The sequence below is a fragment of the Lolium rigidum genome, chromosome 6 (genome assembly GCF_022539505.1).
Source record: "Lolium rigidum isolate FL_2022 chromosome 6, APGP_CSIRO_Lrig_0.1, whole genome shotgun sequence".
Lineage (NCBI taxonomy): Eukaryota > Viridiplantae > Streptophyta > Magnoliopsida > Poales > Poaceae > Lolium > Lolium rigidum.
Window position 1 is genome coordinate 119,632,933 of NC_061513.1, and position 21,744 is coordinate 119,654,676.

At 46.5% G+C, this 21,744-nt stretch overlaps 2 protein-coding genes across 3 annotated transcripts; one reads left to right on the forward strand and one right to left on the reverse strand.

Annotated features, from left to right (window-relative positions):
* The first annotated feature begins 3,734 nt into the window (after positions 1-3,734).
* Positions 3,735-4,835, forward strand: LOC124668665 (FCS-Like Zinc finger 10-like). Its single transcript, XM_047205765.1, has 2 exons — positions 3,735-4,402; positions 4,491-4,835. Exons 1-2 carry the CDS (start codon positions 3,735-3,737, stop codon positions 4,603-4,605), a joined length of 783 nt encoding a protein of 260 aa, XP_047061721.1. The 3' UTR covers positions 4,606-4,835.
* Positions 4,836-10,814: 5,979 nt separating this feature from the next.
* On the reverse strand, positions 10,815-16,003 carry LOC124661165 (probable E3 ubiquitin-protein ligase RZFP34). Of its 2 annotated transcripts, XM_047199023.1 has the most exons (12): positions 14,678-16,003; positions 13,999-14,536; positions 13,798-13,885; positions 12,928-12,987; positions 12,809-12,841; positions 12,641-12,718; positions 12,510-12,553; positions 12,358-12,398; positions 11,791-11,873; positions 11,599-11,690; positions 11,404-11,509; positions 10,815-11,285 (listed from the first exon to the last, which is right to left on the reverse strand). In XM_047199023.1, exons 2-12 carry the CDS (start codon positions 14,145-14,147, stop codon positions 11,181-11,183), a joined length of 879 nt encoding a protein of 292 aa, XP_047054979.1. In that variant the 5' UTR covers positions 14,148-14,536; positions 14,678-16,003; the 3' UTR covers positions 10,815-11,180. The 2 variants fall into 2 exon arrangements, with proteins under 2 accessions (XP_047054979.1, XP_047054980.1); XM_047199024.1 differs by lacking the exon at positions 14,678-16,003 and having other exon boundaries at positions 13,999-14,671.
* Between the last annotated feature and the right edge of the window lie 5,741 nt (positions 16,004-21,744).

Here is a 21,744-nt window from a genome sequence, read left to right on the forward strand (position 1 = left end):
GCTTGTGATTTGGAGCAGGTTTAGCCTTAATCATCGTACTGCACGGGGGGCTTAGCGCGGAGCTAGAGGTAGCTGCTGCCAATTAAGTCGTCCCTCGATGCGGTAACGACAACTCGGGGCTGGACACCTGTTCCCTGACCTGCTACCAAGAGCTTTTAGGCCACTGACGCTAATCAGTAATCACCATGTTGACGGGCAGGCAGGCAGCTAGTAGTCTGAACTCTGAACCTCAAGGAATTAACCTGGTTAAGATGAACGTTTCTTTCGTGCGTCTGCCTTTTTTTTTTCTCAGCCACTATTCTACTGTATCTCACGCAAACAATGAGACAAGTCCGTAATAAGCATGTGCCGTCACATTCAGCGGAGATGTAAACTAAAGCGAATCAAAAGCCACCACGTCCCTCCGCACGTACGATTGTTCTCGAGATCGGCGCGCTATCGAACGCGTGTCGCTCCTTTGATATTCTCTCGGCGGGCATACAAAACGACAGAGCAGGCTTATCTTGATTCCATCGTTTTCACCGTGGCAGATCGGTTGTATCATAAGCTGAAAATGTATCCACTAACATAAATATTGATGTGTTTTTCTATATTTAACATGTATCCACTAACATAAATATTTTCAGCTTACAAAGTTTAACTTTGCCTAGAATGGAGGATAATTCCGGATAGATACAATAGTAAGCTCTCTAGTATCTCCAAACAAATAAAAGACATATTTTATCGGAAACTCTAAGTGGAGGTTGAGCTTCAAGTAGCTTTTTTATTTTTTTAGAAAAAAAAGGAAGCATATTTTGAAAAAAAAACATTTTTTTCTAAAGAATAGTTTTGATGGTGAACAAATATACATGCTAAAACCTACAAAATATCACACTTTATACTCTAAGCTAACGAAAGTGGCAAATGTTTGGATCCGGGTATACTGACCGTTGCCCATTTCCAAAACTTCGATATTTGTCAAATTTAAACATTTTGTGTAGCCTAGAATACAAACGATTTCGCATGCTTATAGGATAAATCACTGACTACATAAAAGATCTTTTAAAAACATTTAAATGCTTTTTTAATTCAAAAAATAAAGGGTAGCCTAGAGTTCGCCGTCCATTGCCCCATCTCTTATTTTATTTGGTATCAAGAGTGGAGTACCTGGCTAATAATATCCTACACAAACTTATCAATGTGTATAGATACTCACGTAATAATACTTATGAGTAATTGTTGTGTAGTATCACATTAAGCAATTACAATAGGGATTTTTGGTCAACATCTTGTCTTAACTAACAAGTTTGGGAAAGAGGACATCATTTAAAGTAATTTTGTCATTGGTCATGTATGTATCTCTATCACTGACTGGCACTAACAATAATGATTTTTTTCACAAGTAAATTTAATAGACAACGAGCTATACTCCCATGGCAACAAACCACACATGTCAGTCCGTCACACGTCAAAAACTCTGTGTTGACTGCGAAGAACAAAAGTTTGGGCTCATTTCTATGTAAACACTCCACACTAAGCTATAATTTAGGATACTGTGGCCTAGGACAATTTAGTCAAAGACCCTAAAACCTAAACTCAAAAGTGTTTGGATTTTTTTGAGTTTAAATGAGATAAAAGGTTGAGCACTAGAATACTTATCCTTTTCACCATTATTGGATGCCCCCTCTTGATACCACGTTCTTTCATACAACCAACACTGTTCCACAAAGGACCATAAGCCTAAAAAATATATAATGTTCGTAAAAACTATGTTTTTTTTTCTTCTTTTTTTAGGTCACCAACACTGGTTACTCTTCTCTTGTAGGGACTTAAACCTAAATCTTACCTTCACACACATCATTCATTTAGGGTCCAATATATACTTAAGTGCCCATGCAGCCATGGGTGTCTGTGTGTGCGGGGAGGAGGGGGGAGGGGGGAGGGGGGAGGGGAGGGGGAGGGGGTAAATAAAAGATTCACATAGATGCCATTTCACATATAATAATCTTTATCAAAATATATCGACGTATATATTTAAAACTTGCCAACTAACTGCGATTTTGGATGAATTCCGTAATCCGCCACATATGGTGCCATTGCATTCTCACACGATTTTGAATATGACTTAAGAAGTACCCCCCTCCCCCTCGATGAAACATTTCAGCCGGGTACCAAATGGTCTGAACGATTTTTTTACCACTCACGTCGAACCAATTGTTCAAGGTTCTAAGGCTAGATAATAGAAAAAAAAACCCCGGTAAAATTGGCATCACTCTCTTCACTCGACACAGGACTCGAATACCGTTGCCAAGCATAAGGAAAACTTTCGACGACTTAATACACTGTTGCCGCCGTTGATATCTTTATGGAAGTAATAATAGTATTACACTCAATTAGGCGAAAAAATCCTCCTATGAACATTATTTCACTTTCATTTTGAAAGTGTGAGCTAGAAGGTCCAGTGACACCCGATAAGATTTCAAAAGTCGTCAAGAACATAACAAAAAGCATATTCAAGGATATTAAAGTGCCTCTAAAAAAGGATATTAAAGTTAACCTAAAGTCCAGTTTCCGTGTAAAATTAAGTAAAGTCCAGCATTGCTGTATTGCTAAACATAGGCATCTCTGAGCTAAACTTAGGCTTTAGTATTTATGTTTCCCAAGAAACTTTCTCCTTTCCCAAAAAAAAAAGAAACTTTCTCAGCTCGAGCAACAGTGGAGTGCGTTGCAAGAAACACAAAAGAACAAAAGAGGGGAGAGAGAAAAGAAAAGAACTAAATAAAGAAGGGAAAACAAAAAACAGGAGAGAGGTGATGAGCCCTGGAGAAGCCACCGCACCCGGCCGTTGCTTTTGTATGCTGCGTGTCCGCGCCCAGGACACTTGTCTTCTCCCCATAAACACACCAGCAAGCACACCCAAGAAACCACATGGAAAGCAGGGAGAAGGAGGAGCAACAAGTCTAGAGCGAGAAGCAGAGTACTGTGGAAGCCGCCTCCATTTCCCCTCTTCTCCTTGCCTAGTTTCCCCGGCCCTTCATAACCCTCCCCGTCGCTCAAGGAGGGACACCGCCTGAAGCCCCAAGCACCCGGCCGGCGAATCCATAGCCGCGAGGTACGCATCACTACTCTACTCCTTGTTTGGGAAAAGATACCCATGCGCTTTCTAGATTTGTGTATACTTGGTCCCTAAGTTTTTGCAGTTCTTCGTTACTAGTTTCCAAATCCGGGCTTGTGATTAGCAGCTCAGTTATTAATTGTTTGATATGGGCTGCGATTTTCATCGGATGCTTTCGCTTCCGTGCTAATGCTAGCGGTTTTCGAGCTATGAGTTCTGTTTGCTGCATTCCTATAAAAGTATAAATCATTCTTGAAGCAACTGTGGGACTTGGGAGTAAGATTGGGGGGAGAAGAGCTTGCGCTGTTCTTTTGTTTGGCTCGTGGTGTTCTAGTGTTTCTTACCTTGAACATGTCCAAGTGAGTGTAATTTTGGATCTTGTTTTGAATTTGCAAGGATGAGGTGATTGTGCTTGGACAAGCACATGCTTTTCTTTTGTATTTTTTATGGGCTCGTCAATAGATCCTCGTTCTTCTCCTCTCTTTGATCCTTTGACCTGATGCGATGAGTGGAAAGCAAAAGCTGAAATTTCTCGAACTTTTTATTAGCTTTCGTCACCCTCTGCTGATCTGATAAAGAACAATTTGTTTGACCATTTCAGAGACAACCATCTTGGCTGCTAGTGCTCAAGAGCAAGGCCATGGACAACTGCACCGTCCAGAACCCTGCACCGAGGGGCACTGGATTCTTCAGGGCCCCTGGCCTGTTTGTGAGGCTAAGCAACAAAGGCCTAAATGCAGTAGACCCCGATTCAGTCTGGAGCCCAACCTCACCTCTGGATTTCAAGAACCTGTCATCAAACACTGTGAACACCAATCTTAAGCCGCCCGGGTTACTGGGTATCGAGGCTGATCTGAAGCTCAGAACTTGCTCTCCCAGAGTTGGTCTCGGTCTCGTCGATGCCCTCACAGCCGACGAGAGCTCGTTGCACTTTGGGGGCAAGAACTCCTTCCTTGAATCCATTAGGCCATTTCTTGACCTTGCGTTGCCAAAGGTGGCTACCGATGCATCTGGTCAGAAGACTGGTTCGGCTGGTGTCGCCATGAACGGCGTTACATGCTTTGCTCAGTGTGAAGACGAAGAGTACACCTGCGTGATCCAGCATGGCCCGAACCCGAGGACGACGCACATTCTCGGAGGCGAGACAGTGGAGGTGTCCAAGGGTGTTCGTTCCAACAGGCCAATTTTCAGCATTGAGCCTATCAGCGAGCAGTCATGGCCGTCGATGCCAGCTGATGGTGTCACTTCTGGTTTGTGCTCCTACTGCAGGAGGAGGCTGCGACAGGACAGGGACATGTACATGTATATGTGAGTACTGAACTTACTGCTTGCATCTGTTAACATCTGCTGATGTTGTGTTCAGTTCTTGAGCTTTGTGTTTCTTCTTGGAATGCAGGGGCGAGAAGGCGTTCTGCAGCAACGAGTGCAGGAAGTGCTGCATCGATGAGGAGATCGAGGAGGTGGAGGAGCTTATGATGCTGGATTCTGGCAATTGTGCTGCTCTGAATTGATCAAGATTCGCTAGTGGTGGCAGGGAACCGTTGCCCACAAGCGTCTGCTCTTGTTTTTGGTTTCAAACTAGTAGGGCTCAGTAGGGAAGGAGAAAAACGCTTCTCATTCTAGTTTTTTTCTGAATGGAGGAGAGGTTTTGAGTTAGCCAGTGTCTGCCATAGTGCAATGGCTAGACCATTTTCATGGGTATTTGGGGTTGCCTTTTGGCTGTAACACTAGAAATGCTCAAATATCGATGTGTTATCAAAACACTAATTATATTACCCTCTTATTTTATATGGTATTCCACCTAGCCTTAATACTTTAATTTTGAATTACTTCTAACTGCCCATTATTATACTACTAGCAATTAAATTTCGAAATACTTCTAACTCTTTGCTTAACGACTGTAAACTGTTCATTATTACACTAACCTAGCTGATGCTCGCACAACGGGTTACTGCTACTACTCACTGGTTACTCAGGAAAAGTTAAAAGAGAAACTATGATGCTCTGGTGGATTGTCAGAGGCACTAACTACTACAGTCGCAGTGCAATTATCAGCTTTGCCATTCATTGTGCTGTAGCTTGCAGCTGCAGAGAGGCCCCTGTCGAGCTACAGTAGCATGTCGCATCAACGCAAGGACGCAGGTAGGCAAACCTAAACATTGGTCAGTACGGGTGCTACACGCGAAGCGCCAAGGTATCCGATGCGGGAAGTCCCTGACTTAGCGTCATTGATCGCTTGCGATCCTTCTCAATGGTTCTTTTCAGAGTTTTTCTCAGGGAAGAGCAATTTGTAGCGAAGAAACGAGCAAGACGATTTAGTCAAACCGCTCTTCCTAGTTAATCATCCAGCACACTTACATCCCTCTCAATTTAACAAACACTGTCTGCCTTGTGTTCTACAGAGAACTTGCACTAGTTTGACTAGATCGATGCAGCTAGCATCTACTCATCGCATCGGGTCAAAGGATCAAAGAAAGGAGAAGGACGAGGATCACTATCAATTTTTTCGAAATTTAAAATGTACATAAAATGCATTTCAAAATATAGGCAGCATATGCACCCATGTTCCAAAACACCACTCCCGCCTAGTTTTTTATTATTTATCCTTTTGGACTTGAGACAACAAAACGGCTGTGTGCATCGTGAGGCTGGATGTAATTGCTTCTAAAAGTAATAAAGCATCCTTTATCGAAAAAAGATTGTCTAGGGGCGCGTTTGTTAGACTGGATGGACCTTGGATCGCATCGGTCCAACAAATTTCGGTCCGTTTGGATGCCTGTAGTCCACTGTGTTATTTTGGTCCATTTGGATGCCTGTACTCCATTGTGTTCTTGCATGAATCGGGTTTTAAAACACCCCGGGACAGGCCCTAAAGGAACGTTCGAAATGACAGTTTCTCCGGAGCCAGGCCCGTTGCGGCCAAAAGGTTGCACGCGTGGAGAAGGGGGGCGGAAACGTTGCGTCCCTTCGGGAACACGCGCCATAATTAGGATCACCGCTCCCTCTCCTTCCTCTCACTCGCGACCTCCCCCAAACTGTCACATCACCCGGCGGTTCCCCTCCCGCCGACCAATCCGCCGCACCGCCGCACCGCCGCACGGAGGAGCACCGGTACCGGAGGAGGAGACATCGACGAGCAGCACCGCGACATCGTCCGCAACCAGCTCCGCAGTCTTCATTGGCATGTCGAGGTCGCCCACGACCTCGAGCTCGTCCTCGGCCGGAACAATGGCGGTAACGACCTCTCATTGTCACCTTCGTACTCGTTCTGCCAGAACATGCCATTCTCGGTCATTTGTGACGACATGCACATCAGATCTGCTAGAGTTTCCATTGGGATAGCGTTCGGATTGATGTTTGGAAGGTGTCCGTCTCCATTTCTTGCTGTTCTTGTCCAGTTTTTGATTTTCACGGTCTCGATTTGCTTAGATCTGTTACTCTAATATCGGATTGCGGTAGATCCTTGCTACATCAGACTGTGGATTGCTGAAACTGCCAATGCATGCAAAGAGGGGAAGGGTTTTTTATGCTGGGTTTAGCATGTTCAGATTGTTGCGCGGAATGAGTCGCGCTAGTTTGTTCTAGATTGTGTTGTTTCTGATTGAACTAGGCCCATGATTGTAACTGGGAATCATAGTGTGAGGAGATGATTGATCAGAACCTCTGATCAAACATCTCCTCCATATGTGCTCATTGTATAAGGCCTATGCTACCTTGCTTTCCATGTTTCTACTTCTTCAGTTGTGCAATAGCCAATGATTTAACTATGGCACAACGGAAGGCACAGTGCTGCCCTCAAACTTAGTCGTGTGTGCCATATTTCTTGCACACTAGACTTAGTTTGCGCACAGTCCCTTTGCATGCCGTGTGATCCAATTTATGAGGCTTCATTTTGTTTGTCTACTGCATTGGCCAATGATTCAACAATGGCACACTGGAAGGCAAGGTGTTGCCTTCAAACTTAGTCGTGTGAGTGTGTGTGATTACCTGCACACTAGACTTAGTTTGAGGGCGGTCCCTTGAGGTGCCGTGTGATCCAATGTATGAGGCATCACATGTTTTCAATGCTCGTTTTCATCTATATACTTGTGAGCAGGCACATCTCTAATGACATGTGTTTCTTCTGACAGACTGAGAAGCTCCAGCTTGGGTCACCTAAGACCCCCGAGGAGAGACCGTCAAAGAAGCGAAGGGCGGCTAACGTCGGCCACTTCCAGCCGGACGTAGGGCTGGACCAGTCCTGCGCATCGTCTTCAGGCCCACCTTCAACCGGCTACGGATCCCTCAAGATTTCGTCAGGTGGTTCGAAGAAATCCCTTCGAACATCATCGTCACCACCAACACTGGCTGCTACTGTAGGATGACTACGGTGAGAGAAGGCGATGACGCATACATCGACCAGGGGTGGGCGGTCTTCGCCGTCGCTCATCAGCTGCAGATAAGCCAATTTCTCATCTTCAAGAAGGTGTCTACCTTCTAGTACAATGTGGTCATCTTCGATCACAACTGCACTGAGGTGATGACCATGTGTCGTTACCATGGCGACGCCACCAGGTGTGTCGTCGTCCAAAGTCATGTCTGAAGCTTACCTGGTTCTGTGTCGTTGCTACCATATCTGTGTCTAGTTGTAGTTCATGTCGTCTGTTGAACTATGATCATCTATGGTGTGTCGTGAACTATGATCGTCCTGTGTCGTGAACTATGACTGTGTTTGAACTATGATCAGTACTAAGTTTGCCTGAACTGTGAATTGTGTTCTTGCTTATGTTGTTGATCGCTGGTAACCTCACCACCAAAGGTAAGAAGTAAGCAGATTCTGGGTTACAACCAAACAACAGGGGCCTGAAATTCAACCTACCGAACGGGCAGAGCCCAAATCTCCACGGGACCGAAAAAACTAGCTTTTATGGCCCATGTTCCGTCTGCGACACGCAGGAAATTTCTTCCCGCTATGCCAGTGATGCAGCAATCTGATGCAGGCTACCAAACGCGCCCTAGATTGATGTAGCTAGCCCCTCACGTATGTAGAAACAGTCTCTCGTGCATTCAGAGTATTACAAATAATTCGTACAAAAATCACCGTTTTACTCGCGATAGCTTTTTTTATAGTTAGCAACAGTTTTTACAGAATCCACACAATTGTGAAATCCAGGGGAAGACTTGGGTAGAATCAGGTCTTTGATAGGATCTATGAGAACAACTTTTTTTGTAAAGACAAAACATGTTCAAAAAATCTGAAAAAAAATCACAACACACATCTATGTTATATATGCAACGCCAAAAATTTGCAACTTCAAATTTGACATACATTTGAAGAGACAAAAAAGATAAATCTGAGTGTGAATATGTGAAATACTACTCAACCAGATCTGACACTATTCACAATAGAATTTGTCTTTTTTATTTCTCCAAGTGTAGATCAGATTTTAAGCTGAAATTTCTTGAAGTTGTAGATACAACCTATATGCATGTTGTTTATTATTTTCAGATTTTTTCGCCTGTTCAAAGTATGTTTTTTCTGGGTTGATCCTATGATCCTACCTAATGGAGAGATCCTATACAAGTCTCTCCCGTGAAATCCACTCCTGTCCTGTTCCAAAAGTGACGCTATTGCAATCCCACTGCACTCTCACATATGTAAGGTGTATATCGATCTATTAAAAATTGAATAATTGAAGTATGGGCCAAGCATAAAATTCACCTCTCTACAAATTAATTTTTATTACCAGTGGCGTCTAACTAAGCGACTGAGTGCTCACATTTCCCTCCACCAGGGTATGCGCCCAAGTGCTCACATTTCCCTCCACCAGGGTATGCGCCCAAGTGCTCACATTTTCCTTGTTAGAGTATCCCCACTCGTCTCCCCGACTTGGCCCCCTAGCGCCGTTTTTCTCATCCGAACGGCGAATTTCGGCCCAGTCGCGCCTCCGATTCCTCGTTTTTCTCCGGATTTGGGCCTAAACACATCCGGCGAGCCCACGCCATCCCCGGTCCCCCGAGGCGCGCTCGAGGACTCCGGACGAAGCGAAAGCGCGCGAAACGCCGAGATTTCTCTCCCGCGCTTTCGCTTCGGCTTCCGCGCGAGAGATGGACCCGGCCGGTCAGCGACAGACGCATCGTCTTCCGCGCGGAGTAAAGGCTGCCGCCGGTCAGCTCGCCGCGGACGCGTAGCATCCACGCGGCATTAAATCGCCGGCTCCAGCCCCGCCTAAATACCCCGCTCGCTGCGACGCGTCGCACCATTCCTCTTCCTCTTCCTCTTTCTTCCCTCGACCCTCGACGAGATCCATGGCGTTCAACGACGAAGACGGCGCGGCCAATAATGGCTTCCGCCGCCGGTCGCTCCACGCGTGGGAGGGGCACCTCCTCCACCAGGCGGGGTACCCCTGCCCGCCGGACACGAGGCCTCCCGGCGGCGGGTGGCGGGTAAGTGCGGGTGGCGTGCCAATCCCGCCGCCGCCCCAGGGACGCGCCCTCGAAGCCGCCATCGAGGAGGTCCGACTAACATTGTCGGACCAGGACCGCGCCGAGCCACGCTACCACCCCGACAACCTGACGGCGTGGAACTCCTACTTCCTTCGCCGGTGGGAGCAGGAGCTCGCCGCGTATGACGGCCCGCCGCCTCCGCCTCCGCCTCCGCGCAACAACACCGCCGGACGCAAGTGGTGGTGGAGCGTGCCGGGCCGAACGCTCGAGGCCGTCCTCGAGCACATCGAGGGCGGCAACTTCCCCCTTCCGACGATGCCGCCGCTGTCGAGGGCATCGGCCAGCCGCCACCCGGTAAGTAGCTGGCAGCCACGGCGCATGGCTGCCAGTTCCTCGTCGTCCGGTTCGGCGTCGAGGTCGATCTCCAGGTCGGCGCCATCTTGGGCGCCGGTGAAAAAGGAACCGTCTTCCACGCCGAGCACCCGCGCACGCGGCAGCGGCGGGATCGTCATCCATGAGCCCTCGACGGCACAAGGTCGGCTCCGCTCCAAGCGCGAACCCGACACCTCCGGCGAGCGGAAGCGCAAGCCGGCGAAGGTGAAGGTGGAGGAGGCCGAAAGCGCCGAGGACGCCGCCATCCTCGAGGCCGTCATCGCGAGGTCCCTCCAGGACCTCGTTCCCGCCGAGAACGCCATGCGCCGCCTGGTTGAGGGAGCAGTGGGAGAAGGAGGAGGCGGAGCGGCAGGCGAGGCTCCTCGAGGACGTCGCTCGCTACCGCCGGCCTGCGACTCCTCCATCCGGCGTCACCGTCCCCGTCATCGACCTCGAGGAGTCCGACGACGACTGGTACAAGCCATCGCCGTCTCCGCCTCGCACCAGTGGCCGGTGAGGAGACGCCGGCCAAGGCAGCAGCCAGGCGGCGTCGGCGCCGCCGCAGTTCAACGACGACGGCTCCGGCGATGATGGCGCCAGCGGCGACGACGACTACACGGTGTTCTACCGCCATTTCGGCATGTAGAGCGCCGTGTTTTAATATTTAGAGTTGTATTTCCCTGGCCGAATTCGAAATATAGTCGAATTCGTCCCCTATGTATGAACTTCACCCTCAATATAGTAAATATCATTAAAGTTAGTCTAAATTCAATCTTTTTTGCCGTATTTTATCAAGTTTCCGTTTTTCAAATTTAGATCGGCGTGCTGGGAAACTAGTCCTCCCCACGCCAAATTTACGTCCAATCCGAACGTAAATTTCCCCGGATTTCGGCGTGAGGAGGGCAAACGAGTGGAGATGCTCTTATTGGCTTGGTTTTGTATGAACTTGTGCGACCACACTTGGAGACGGTTACATTTGACACAGAAAAAGATACGACACAAACACAACCCAATGAAGCATAAGCAAAGAACGGCAGCAGAGAATACAATTAGATTGTCTAATGATCTTCCTGATGGTGTATCTCAACTGCTGGAGAACATAGAACTTCAAGGAATGCGCATTTGGCGCCCATAAAACTTCATGGAATGCGAATTTGGCGCCCATTGCAGAATGGTAGAGTTATTATCTTCCTGATGATGCATCTCAGCTGCTGGGGCACATCAACTTCAAGGAATGCGCCTACGGCAACCATTGCAGAATGTAGAATCCTCTCAATGCTCCACTAGTTTAAATCTGCCGGGTGTTGTATGACTTGCAACTCAGGCACTTGTGGGCAATCAAATTGAAATGCACCTCCGATATTGCCCCACAATCATTGCATAATATGCGGACCTACAATCAGAGAAGTTGATAAGCAGCGGCGAACAAACTAGCCTTCAGTTAGAAGTATGTAGCACCGAGATCGGTTATTAACTCTCCAAGATTGCTCTAGTAAGAGTAAGCACAATACCATTTTATCATCCCAGGAGTCTGACAGTCTTGCTAGTTCCATGTCCAGTCTCTCCCATGCCTTTGACATGTCACATACTGACTTGGAGCAGAGCGGGCATACGAACCTAAATTTCAATTTCAAACATGTCAACTGCCATAAGCCTAGCACAAAATGTGATAAACTGTTATATACAGAAGGTCATATTAAGCTTACTGGCAGTGTTCCTCCATTTCTTTCAAGCAGTTCTCATGAATTGTATGACCACACGGCAAGACAGACACACCGTTTGTTGAATCAAACAAATACTGAAAATTATGACAGGATCAGCCAGAAGATAAATTTAAGTCAGAGCTTAAGTTTTCCATCAAGGAAATAACAGATCGAAAAGAGCAACTAAACACCAACCTCAAAGCAGATTGGACAGTCATGATGCATTGCTCCTTCAACACATGCATGACTGTTCTTCAACACTGTAGAATAACAACATCCTGCATGATACATAAACAATGGATAAACCAATTGAACAAAATGAATAAAGTGAATATAGTTATACAGAAGTACTTCGTAAGCGTAAAAATAATAAGTCCAATTAAAGCAAGTTTTTAAAAATAACAACAGCAAACAGTACAATCTACACCATAGTGTATTAGTGTGCCACAGAATGATAAATACTTGAGAAATATACTTGTAATAATTGTAGAATTTGCAGTTAAAAGTGCTATTGAACATCATTCACCTAGTTAGTAATCTACAAATTACAACAGATATGGAAAATGTCTGAATTTTTTTTCCTATTTTCTAACACAAATCACATACAAGTCTTGAAACATGGTGAAACACAGGAAGGCTAAGAAGAAAAAGGTCTGTACAAACATGTTGCAGCAAGCCTCCTAAATGGCATTATATTAGTATTACTACATAAATATACTACAAGAATGAATTTTAACAAAAAAGAGTGCCAAAGATACGCACCGCATTTTGAGCAGTGAAAGAAATTCTCCCTGCCACCAATTCTGCAGAGGATAGAGTCAAATTGATCAAGTACAATTTTAAATAAAAACTATGTCTCAAAGAAATCCGATCATACCACTCAAGATTGAAATTGACATTTAAATATTGCATACCTACATATTCCACAACCATGGCAGTGATACTGCTGTTTTGAGATCTGAAATCACAAAGTCTTAGCATGGGCATACTCCTACATATACCTTGATAAATTAGACAAGATAATCTGTGAACTCATCGTGCTTACATCATCATCAAAGAGCTTGCACACTTCACAGAAATACTTTCCCATACATACACCACAGCTTATACATATTTGCCCCACCTGGCAATGGACAAGTAAAAGGCAGCATGATGACACTAGACATGAAAAATATTACTTTTACGAGGCAATGACAATCGTTCAGTCACAAACCTCTTGTTCAGTACCACATAATGAGCATATAACCTGCTTACAGATAGATAACTAACTCAGTATGACCGTAAGAATAACTTGGGCTGCAAAGTATTGGTAGACCTAGTGAGAAGACTAACCTGTTGCACTTCATGACGTGAAAGTTCATGCCGCCTAGTCACATCAGTTTTAATCGAATTCTGTTAACACATAGTACATCAGTTCTCCACATTTCCAATCCTTATTATAGGAAAAATAGGCACTTAAACAGTAATTGGAAATATGATTCGTTTATGGACAGCCATATATTATGCAACACAAAGTCCCTTAAAAAAAGCAATATAAACCGAAGATCCAAAATAACACCAAGAAAAAGGACAGGAGTTGACTATATAAACTGTCAACCATAAATGTCAATGGTGTTTGATGTATCACGTGATATTACAGCACCCAATCTAGTGCCAATATGCATATATAATGTCCCTAATAGGGTGTCCCTTGTATCAGCACTTAACAGGTACTACAGCAGATACAAATTTTCAAAATAAAACTGCAACTGACTGATTACAGAGTTTGGTCAGAATTCCATATGTGCAGCAACCGTGCACAGATCATAATGAGCGGCAGACTGCATAGATTAATCTAGTGGCCCATAGCAAACAAAATATAGGGTATCCTCTGACAACCAAAGTAATCTCATAGCTTTCTATATCATACTCAACTATCAAAGAACATTGACCATTTCTTCTAGGCTTGGAGAAACACCGTACTCAGTGGCGGTAAAGCATGAGTCACCCGTTTCAGCCCTATCAAACTATATCTTGATTAAAAACATGGTCCCGCTATTTTTCTAGAAGTTCTACACTTGGTAACATTCAAATTGCATTATAAACAACTGTCAAATCAAACTCCGTCTAAGAGTGGTCCATCGATTCTAGTGTCCAATATCAAAATCACTGAGAATATCAACATAAAATTAAAAATACAGATATTGTTCCTCCAGATTGTACCTTCGATTCATTGTGGCAATGCCGGCAATCAAAAACCTCGTTGCAGCATGGTGCACGAATGCGGCATCTCCTTCGGTAATGTGCACACCTGTATCAGGACATACTTGTGAACTTCGTATTGTAAGAGTTTATCAAGAAAACGCTAATATGACGTGATCTTATATGAAAATAAGATAACACTGAACTAACAGAGGGGCATACCCATACTGCATTAATCCATTCTCCAACCTCTCATAATCATCAGGGCTAGAACCTTTGACCCTGGCTGTGTCCTTTCCATCAACTAAAGGGCCTTGGGGAAATATCTCCACATTTTGAGCAGCGACAGACTCAAGTTGCACAGCAGCCATGTAGGCTGATTTATGCTGCCAAAGCTATCACGCTGGAAACACAACACAAATACCTGCAAGTTTTATGCATTTAGCAGGATGGCTCTCAATATAGAGTGCAGTCACAGCTCCAAAAAAGGAGGAAACCACTGCATGCATTTCTTGTTGTTGTATACTGCTGACGACCAAGTATATGAACAACACAAGACCAAAGCAACACCGAACAGCTTCCAATCAGCAAAATCCCACACTTTGTTGACCAAACAATCAAGGCTTGAATAAATTAGCTGGACAGTGAGCTGTGAAAGAACAAATTACGCAATTGATATCCATCGAGAGAAGAATCTCCAAGCAATTCGTACACAGTGATCCATCTGCATCGATTTTACCGTGGTGCTGGCTCCCATTCTCTGGCAAGAGGAACACGTAATAGAATCAAATGCGGGGAAACAAAAGGTGAAATGGATGGGACGGTTTTATGATTAGGTTTTGATGTGTTAGCTAGTGGAACTGAAAGGTTCCTTAATACGTCAGATTGCAAGGAAGCCTACCTCCCAGCAGTCACCGGCTTCATCTTCAACAGAAGAAATTTGTCTGAACTTTGGTTCAAAACCATGGCATTTCCGTAAATAAACTAAACTTCGTCTAATTCTCCGATCAAGAACATCTTGAGAGATCCAGCGTCCTACATATGACTTCAATGGCTTGTACCTGAAATGTAACCTATCTATACTTTCCTACTTAACAGGGATCGTCTTGATAACTAGTGAGGCAAGACCATCAAGAGAACCTGCATAAGAGAAATTACTTTCCCCCAAAACTCTGCCAACTGCCGCGAAGTAAAGAAAATAAGTAACCAGTGTTGCACGCAGCAAGTAGTGGTAATTGCTGCGTTCCCAATATCCTGTCAGTAGCTAGCAGCAATGACGCCTGAATGAAATTGTTCAGATGATCGGCATTCCCCCCATCTTTGTTTCTTCGGAGAATAATTGATTTTGATTGGTGAAAGAACATCGTTTATGCCTTTGGTGCAAGGAAAGTTGAACGAGGAACCAAATCGGGGGCACCGTTTTAGGTACAAGGAAGGAAGTGTCCCAGTGTCCATAGCAGTTTAGATTAGTCAGAAAAAGCATAGGAAGTGATGAGGGATATAAGCCGTGAACTCAACCTTAAACCGATGATGTATGAGCAGGGATCTAGAAATTGTAGAGGGGGATTTCCTGAAATAACATGAGTCCGTTGGGACAGCAAATGCCTCCTCGTCGTATGATATGTATATGAATCACTGATACGCTTACTGCGACAATTATCCCCACACGTCCAAACAGTACAAGCCAGCAAGTAAAACCGAGCAAACATCATACCGCATTACTGCCTAGAAGGGGAAACGAAACCCAAACCACTAGATACGCACACAAAAATGAATCAAATACATGCAGCACACCCAAATTGAATTGTTGGAGATGGACTTAAACTAAATCAAACCACGAAAACATCAAGCAGCAGTCTGTCAATTGACGATCAGGCACAAGCAAGCCGAACCAGAAAATTTATTATTCATCGCAGTAAAATCAAGCAATCAACCAGCATAACCAAAATCAAGCAGTTAAGTCATAATCACCATCTACGAGCACGAGTAAACAATCAGAACCTACACGGATCGAGCAAGCTAAATAAAGCCACAGGAAAACAAAAACAGAACCGCGAGGCGTGTGACGAACTTCCTAGCGCACACTGACTGCAGGACCGAATCGAGTTGGCAGGACGGCGCGGTCGCCTCGGCGAATTGAACCGCGGCTGGATCCTGGAGCGCGAGCGTGGATTGGGGAATCGGGAGCGGCTCGGGAAGAAACCTGCGACAGGGGGTTGTGGCGTAGCAGCTGGGCGTGATTCAGATTGGTAGCTTGAAGGGGAAGGGTATTTAAACGGCCTCCGAGGACACACGGTTTCCAGAGGATTCCGGCGACCCGGACTCAGGTTTTGGCCTTATCTTCCTTGCTGCCTACGCTGGCCTGGGCTGGGCAACAAAAATATCTGGAAAAATGTCAAAATTAAATAAATAAAATACTTGTCTCGAAATGCCACGCATGCTCCGACCTCATCCACTGTACTGCAGTTTAAAATAATTGTTCAATAATAAATGTATCTAAATAAATGTAGACATACTTATTTTTAGGCAAATATTTTGAGCCGGAGTACGATCACCGATATGGTTCGTGATTAAAGATACGAATAAAGATGTGATTTTACTAATATTTTGAGCCGGAGTACGGTCACCGATATGGTTAGTTTAAATAATTGGTCAATATCCGAAAAATATATGGCAACTAATACATCAAACGTTTTCAGGGGCAAAGTTAAGTAGCCACAATGGTCATGAATCATACTCCCTTGGTTCACTAATGTTCCTTCTAGTCTTTTTAATGTATGTACGTGTTTTAGCGTCTAAGTTCACTCATTTTAATCAACATCTAATTTATTTCAAAATATATAAATATCTTACATTAGTGAATAGAGGAAGTAATACATAAAGTTAGTTTTGAGTAAATCGATCCATTTTATATGCTACATGTCGGTCCTAATTTGAAACGGTAGGCTCGAGACGAGCCTGACTCTGAAGTAACGAAGTCATCGACCGGCTAGGGATTACACAAGGTCACGAGAAACACACGACATATACAAGGTGTTGATGAACAACTTACAACATCAAAGACAACAACAAACAAAAAGAAGAAACATGAAGTCTAGCTTGTAGTCATCAATGTTGTCGATCTCGAACGAAGCACCATGGGAATGGCAGAGACAATCTTCAGGTAGAAGCTCTAGAGGTTGGGCATGCTCATCTGCTCTAGGAAGGTGAGCAATCGTTTGAACATCCTCCTCCATGTTCGAAGAGGCACCCCTAACCCCTTGCCCTGGCTTGAGGGCACCGAACCATCGACATTGGAGACGCTCACCCTAGAGCAGAGGAAGGACCAGGGACCAAATTGCCGATAGGACCAGATACCACGCCTGTCACCGCGCTGCACTGAGCGCACCTTGAGAAGCTTTGCCGCCGAACATGCATTTCACTCACGAGGAGAGGAAGCTGATTTGTTGATCCATTGATGTAGAAGTTGTGATGAAGAAGAGCCATTGTCACGTCGCCGAGGGACGGAGCAGAGCCCGCAAGAAGCATCATGCTCACGCCGCTACAAATGGATGAGAGGAACCATTCCCCTCCCTGCCACGAGGACACGATCCACTAGTGAGCCTAGGCAAGGCACGAGCCAATAACACCCAAAGAGTATGCATGGTCCTGGATCAACACACTAAGTGCCACTACCATGGCTCGAACCTCGGCATTGACAGCTGTGCCAAAGCACGCCCATAACCCCTCTCACACAAAGGAGCACCTTCAAGAAAGGTGACGATGCCAAGGGCGCCGCTTCCGCCCAATCCAAAGATTTAGGATTACTCCCGATAAAGAGATTGGGAGGGGGAGAAGCGAAAGTACCTCAGCAATGCTTTTAGGGAAGAAGACGGTGCCCATAGGTGTTGTCGCTGTTGTGGTTGGCACAACGAGCCAGGGATTTCACCTGGTTCTCTTGTCCCCACCTCCACTGCCTTGGCATGCAACAAATTTGGCGACCAGAAACCGTCGGATATCAGCGCCACCAGGGGAGGGTGCACCGGGAGGAGTCGTCATCCCCCAGATTTGGAGCAGGGGCTGGCAAGCAGCACCGGGTGCCACCGCCCACACTGTTGTCTCCTCACCGTCCTTACGGCCAAAGGGAAAGACCAGCATACGTGCCTGATGCTCACCACCAAGCCAGTGCCGCCTTGGCGTCTGAAGTCCACCGCAGGGCGTGAAGCGATGGGATCCTCGCCGGTACCTTCCTTAGCGAATGCACGACATCCTGATGGTCACCTCTAGTGGGGGCCGGGGGGGTACTAAGGAGGAGGGTTGTTTGGCTTTATGGTTTGGGGTCCTCTAGTGCGGACCGAGCAGGACCGACAAAGAAGGGGGGAGGGAGTTCAGTCCTAATTTCAATGAAAGATCCAAAAGAAGTATTTATCAGCAACCAAACCGTTTCGTCCCGTATTCAGTTCATATTCGTAATTGACATGGTCCGATTTCATCTTCGTGTCCATGCACTATCCGCTCCCACTACAAATCTAAGGATGTGTTCGGTTTGAGAACCGGAGGGGACGGAACGGAATGGTTCCATTCCGAAGTCACGGGACGGTTCCATTCCATTCTATTCTGGTGTTCGGTAGGACTAAAATGGACTGGACTGGAACGGTCCCCTAATTTAGGATTAGCAATTTAATTAGCAATAATTTAAAATTAGCAATCAAATTAGCACTAATTTAGTAAATCAAATCGGAGAAAAAAGGGCAAATTGGCCCGCTGCATCTGCTCGCCTCCGGCTGGCCGCCGTCTCTGCTTGTTGGCCGCCGCCGCCGCCTCTGCTCGCCGGCCGCCGCCGCCTCTACTCGTCGGCCGTCGCCGCGCAGCTAGCACCCGCCGGCCGCTGCGCTTTGAGGAATGTGGGAGAGGAGCCACCTCGCATGGCTGCCGCGCCGCCGCCTCTGCTCGCCGGCCGCCACCGCGCCGCTAGCCCTCGTCGGTCGCCGCACTGCTCCGGCCCCGTCCTGCTCCGCCGCGGCGCTGCTCCGGCCCCGTCCTGGCCGCCGTCCTGCTCCGAGGTCGCCGCCGCGCCTGGCCGAGGCCGCCGCCGCGCCTGGCCGAGGCCGCCGCGCCTGGCTGCATGAGATGGACGACGGCGAGCACGGAGGAGGAGGAGATGGACGGCGGCGGCGGCGGTGTTGACCTTGGAGAAGAACCACAAGAGAGAGAAAGGGGAGAGATGTTACGTGAGGGAGCGCGAGAGAGGGATTAGTTTCGGCATTAGCGAGCCATTCCCCGCGATTCCACCGATTCGGCCGGACGAGGCCGTTCCGCATATTTGAGGAATATTCTCTTTCGGGGAACCACTTCGTTCCGTTCCTTTATCGAACCGAACACGAGAACGGGCTCCAGGTGCGGAACGGTTCCGTCTCATTCCTCCAGATTCTGGAACCGAACACACCCTAAGTTTACATACATGATATACTGATGGTATCATTCATATTGAACTGTATCTGCACCATTATCATCCCTATCCAGTATCCACCCCGCACAGGCGCCCACGGTGGAGGAGTAGTGCCGTGCCGTGAAGCGAGAAACTGGCCGACCTGACCACTTCCAATTTTGTGCTGCGCTCCACACGCGTGTGTGGACTGGATTCGGTATCGTCTCCAACGAGATAAACAAGACGAAAATATATAGAGGGATGGGCATGCGTGGATTCACGTGTTCATCTCTATCTATCCCAAACTGGAATGTCCGAGGATTCGTGCATTCATCCCTATCCCAAATCTGGAATGTGCACGCGCTGGTGGACGATCGATGCGCGTCCACGCACGTCGGCACGCGGACTCGTCATGGTGTTCGCCAGTCGCCACGAACGACGACCAGGCACGTAATCGTGAGCTTGAATCGCGTGCCTAATTTATGTGATGCCTTCCGTTTTCGTGTTTGAGCAAGCTAACTCCCAACGCGACACGGCCAATACGACTTTGCAGGACGAACGGTGACCTGTATGCGATGTGGCATCCCACGTGTGTGCTAAATTATTGGTTCGTAACAATTTTAGTGAGTTAGTTCTGCTTGATGCTCATCAATCATGGAGAATTTGATGGTGCTGCTCTTGCATTGCGGGCGTCCGCGATCCTAGTGTTCTGCATTATTTTGGGTCTGACTTCTACGGAAGAAGACATCCAAGGAATTTTCGTCTCCACGGAGAATGGAGAGAGTGATTATGACTCAGGACGTAAACAGATCGAGTCCGATCGGACATGCTTTCTTTGTATCAAATTTCACATTTTCTTTACCAAATTTGGAACGGCGGATTGAAATGCGGTTTATATCGAGCAACCAATTTAGCTAGGACATGGAGCGAATTTGAGGCGAAACCAGGTAAACAATTGCGGAACACTTTATAATTGATCATGATATTATTATGTACGGTTGATTGCATAAAGTTCCACCTAACAATAGTAGAGGCAAAAACTTTGCAAAAGACCCTAACCCCCGCCCGCCTAACGCAAGCGACATGGGGGGTGCCCACCGCCGGCCACTAGCCCTCGAGCCCCTCCCACCTCTCTCCCTCTTTGCCCGACATCGATGGAGGATCAGCAGGGTGAAGCCAGGTGGTGACGGCAGCGGCGGGGACTTCTACATGCGCGGCGGCGGCCATTTTCGCTGGAGACGTTGACGCGGATTTCTAGCATTTTCTCGGTGACAAGGTGTTGCAGGGGCCGGCGGACAACGCGTTTTGAAGTTGACTAAGGAGTGGTGCAGTCTCCCCGTGGTTGAGGTGCCCCTGTTGCGGCGTCGGGGGCTCCGAGCCCGCTCGGTCCTTTAGCTAGTGCAGGCTGGATGGAAGCTCGGCGTCGGTGGTGGGCAAGTGCGGTCTTGCGTACGACCCTGGTTGCTAGGCACCGTGGCGGTGTCGGCGTTTGGCCTGGCGGTGATAGCCTGGATCCCACCATCCAGTCACGTTCGAGACCTCGAATAAGGTGATGGACCTAGGGTTCCTCTCGTGCCAAGACAAATATCTTGTTAGTGCCATCCATCATTGGTCTGGCCGGAGTATCGAGTTCCGGTAGGTTCAGCCGCCAAAATCCACTGGGTGATACGTCTGAAGATTGCTGGATCGGGTAGAATTAGGTCGTATGCACCATGTTTTATTCTAACCGTTTGGTTTCAGAGAGAGTGTGGTGAAGCTCTGCTGCATATTACCATCATGGGACACGTCTTATGATCTATGGTGAAGTCGGGGGCGGAGAATGACATGGAAGTCGGGATTCTAATGACTAGCAACGGTGGTTCGAGTCTTTGTGGCAATGAGGAACTTGCTTGGTGTTTTATGACTCGTAGCAGTGGCATCAACAAGTGGAGGCGACAACACATGGAAAGTTTAAAGTCCTACCTTGCAGGGTTAAAATCCAAAGTCTGGTTTTAATTGATTGTGCTTTGCATTGACCTTGTTGAATGTATTATTTTGTGAGTTCAGAGTGAAACCGTATGATCTTTGATCGGGCGACGATGGTGTCTGTGACTGCTTTCTTCTTGCAGGCGTTGCTATTGGAGAAGCTGGACTTGGTGTTGTCTTGGTGGTGTTTGTACTATTGCTACAACTAATTAATCGCACTTTTCTTTTATATAATTTTTCCTTTCTTTTTAATGTGTGTATCCCTAATACCGCTAGGACACTGCGACTGCTACAAAGAATGGGTGTGATTGAAATCTTGGCGATATTTATACATACCCCTTATCGGAATATTTTTTTTTTTGTAAAGGAAGTATCACGTTTGTGCCTCAACCACTGTAACTTTTGTCCATCGTGTGACATGCAACGCAAGAGTCCACAACGAGGCTGGCGTATACATGATGAAAATATGTTAACTGACATACTTAATTAAATAAGAACTAAATAAGGTTAATAATATATGGATGTGGTTGCTTTATTTATAAAACGGACCGAAAGCCTATTTTGAGAAATTGGCTATTTGAGCTGACTCATTGCGC

Bases quoted from the DNA above. Each gene is read 5' to 3' on its own strand.
- LOC124668665 (XM_047205765.1), top strand. From the start codon at position 3,735: ATGGACAACTGCACCGTCCAGAACCCTGCACCGAGGGGCACTGGATTC. The intron at 4,403-4,490 runs GTGAGTACTGAA...CTTGGAATGCAG, and splicing joins AGGGACATGTACATGTATAT to GGGCGAGAAGGCGTTCTGCA.
- LOC124661165 (XM_047199023.1), bottom strand. From the start codon at position 14,147: ATGGCTGCTGTGCAACTTGAGTCTGTCGCTGCTCAAAATGTGGAGATA. The intron at 11,510-11,598 runs GTAAGCTTAATA...ATTGAAATTTAG, and splicing joins GAAATGGAGGAACACTGCCA to GTTCGTATGCCCGCTCTGCT. The intron at 11,286-11,403 runs GTATTGTGCTTA...CTCTGATTGTAG, and splicing joins ACTCCTGGGATGATAAAATG to GTCCGCATATTATGCAATGA.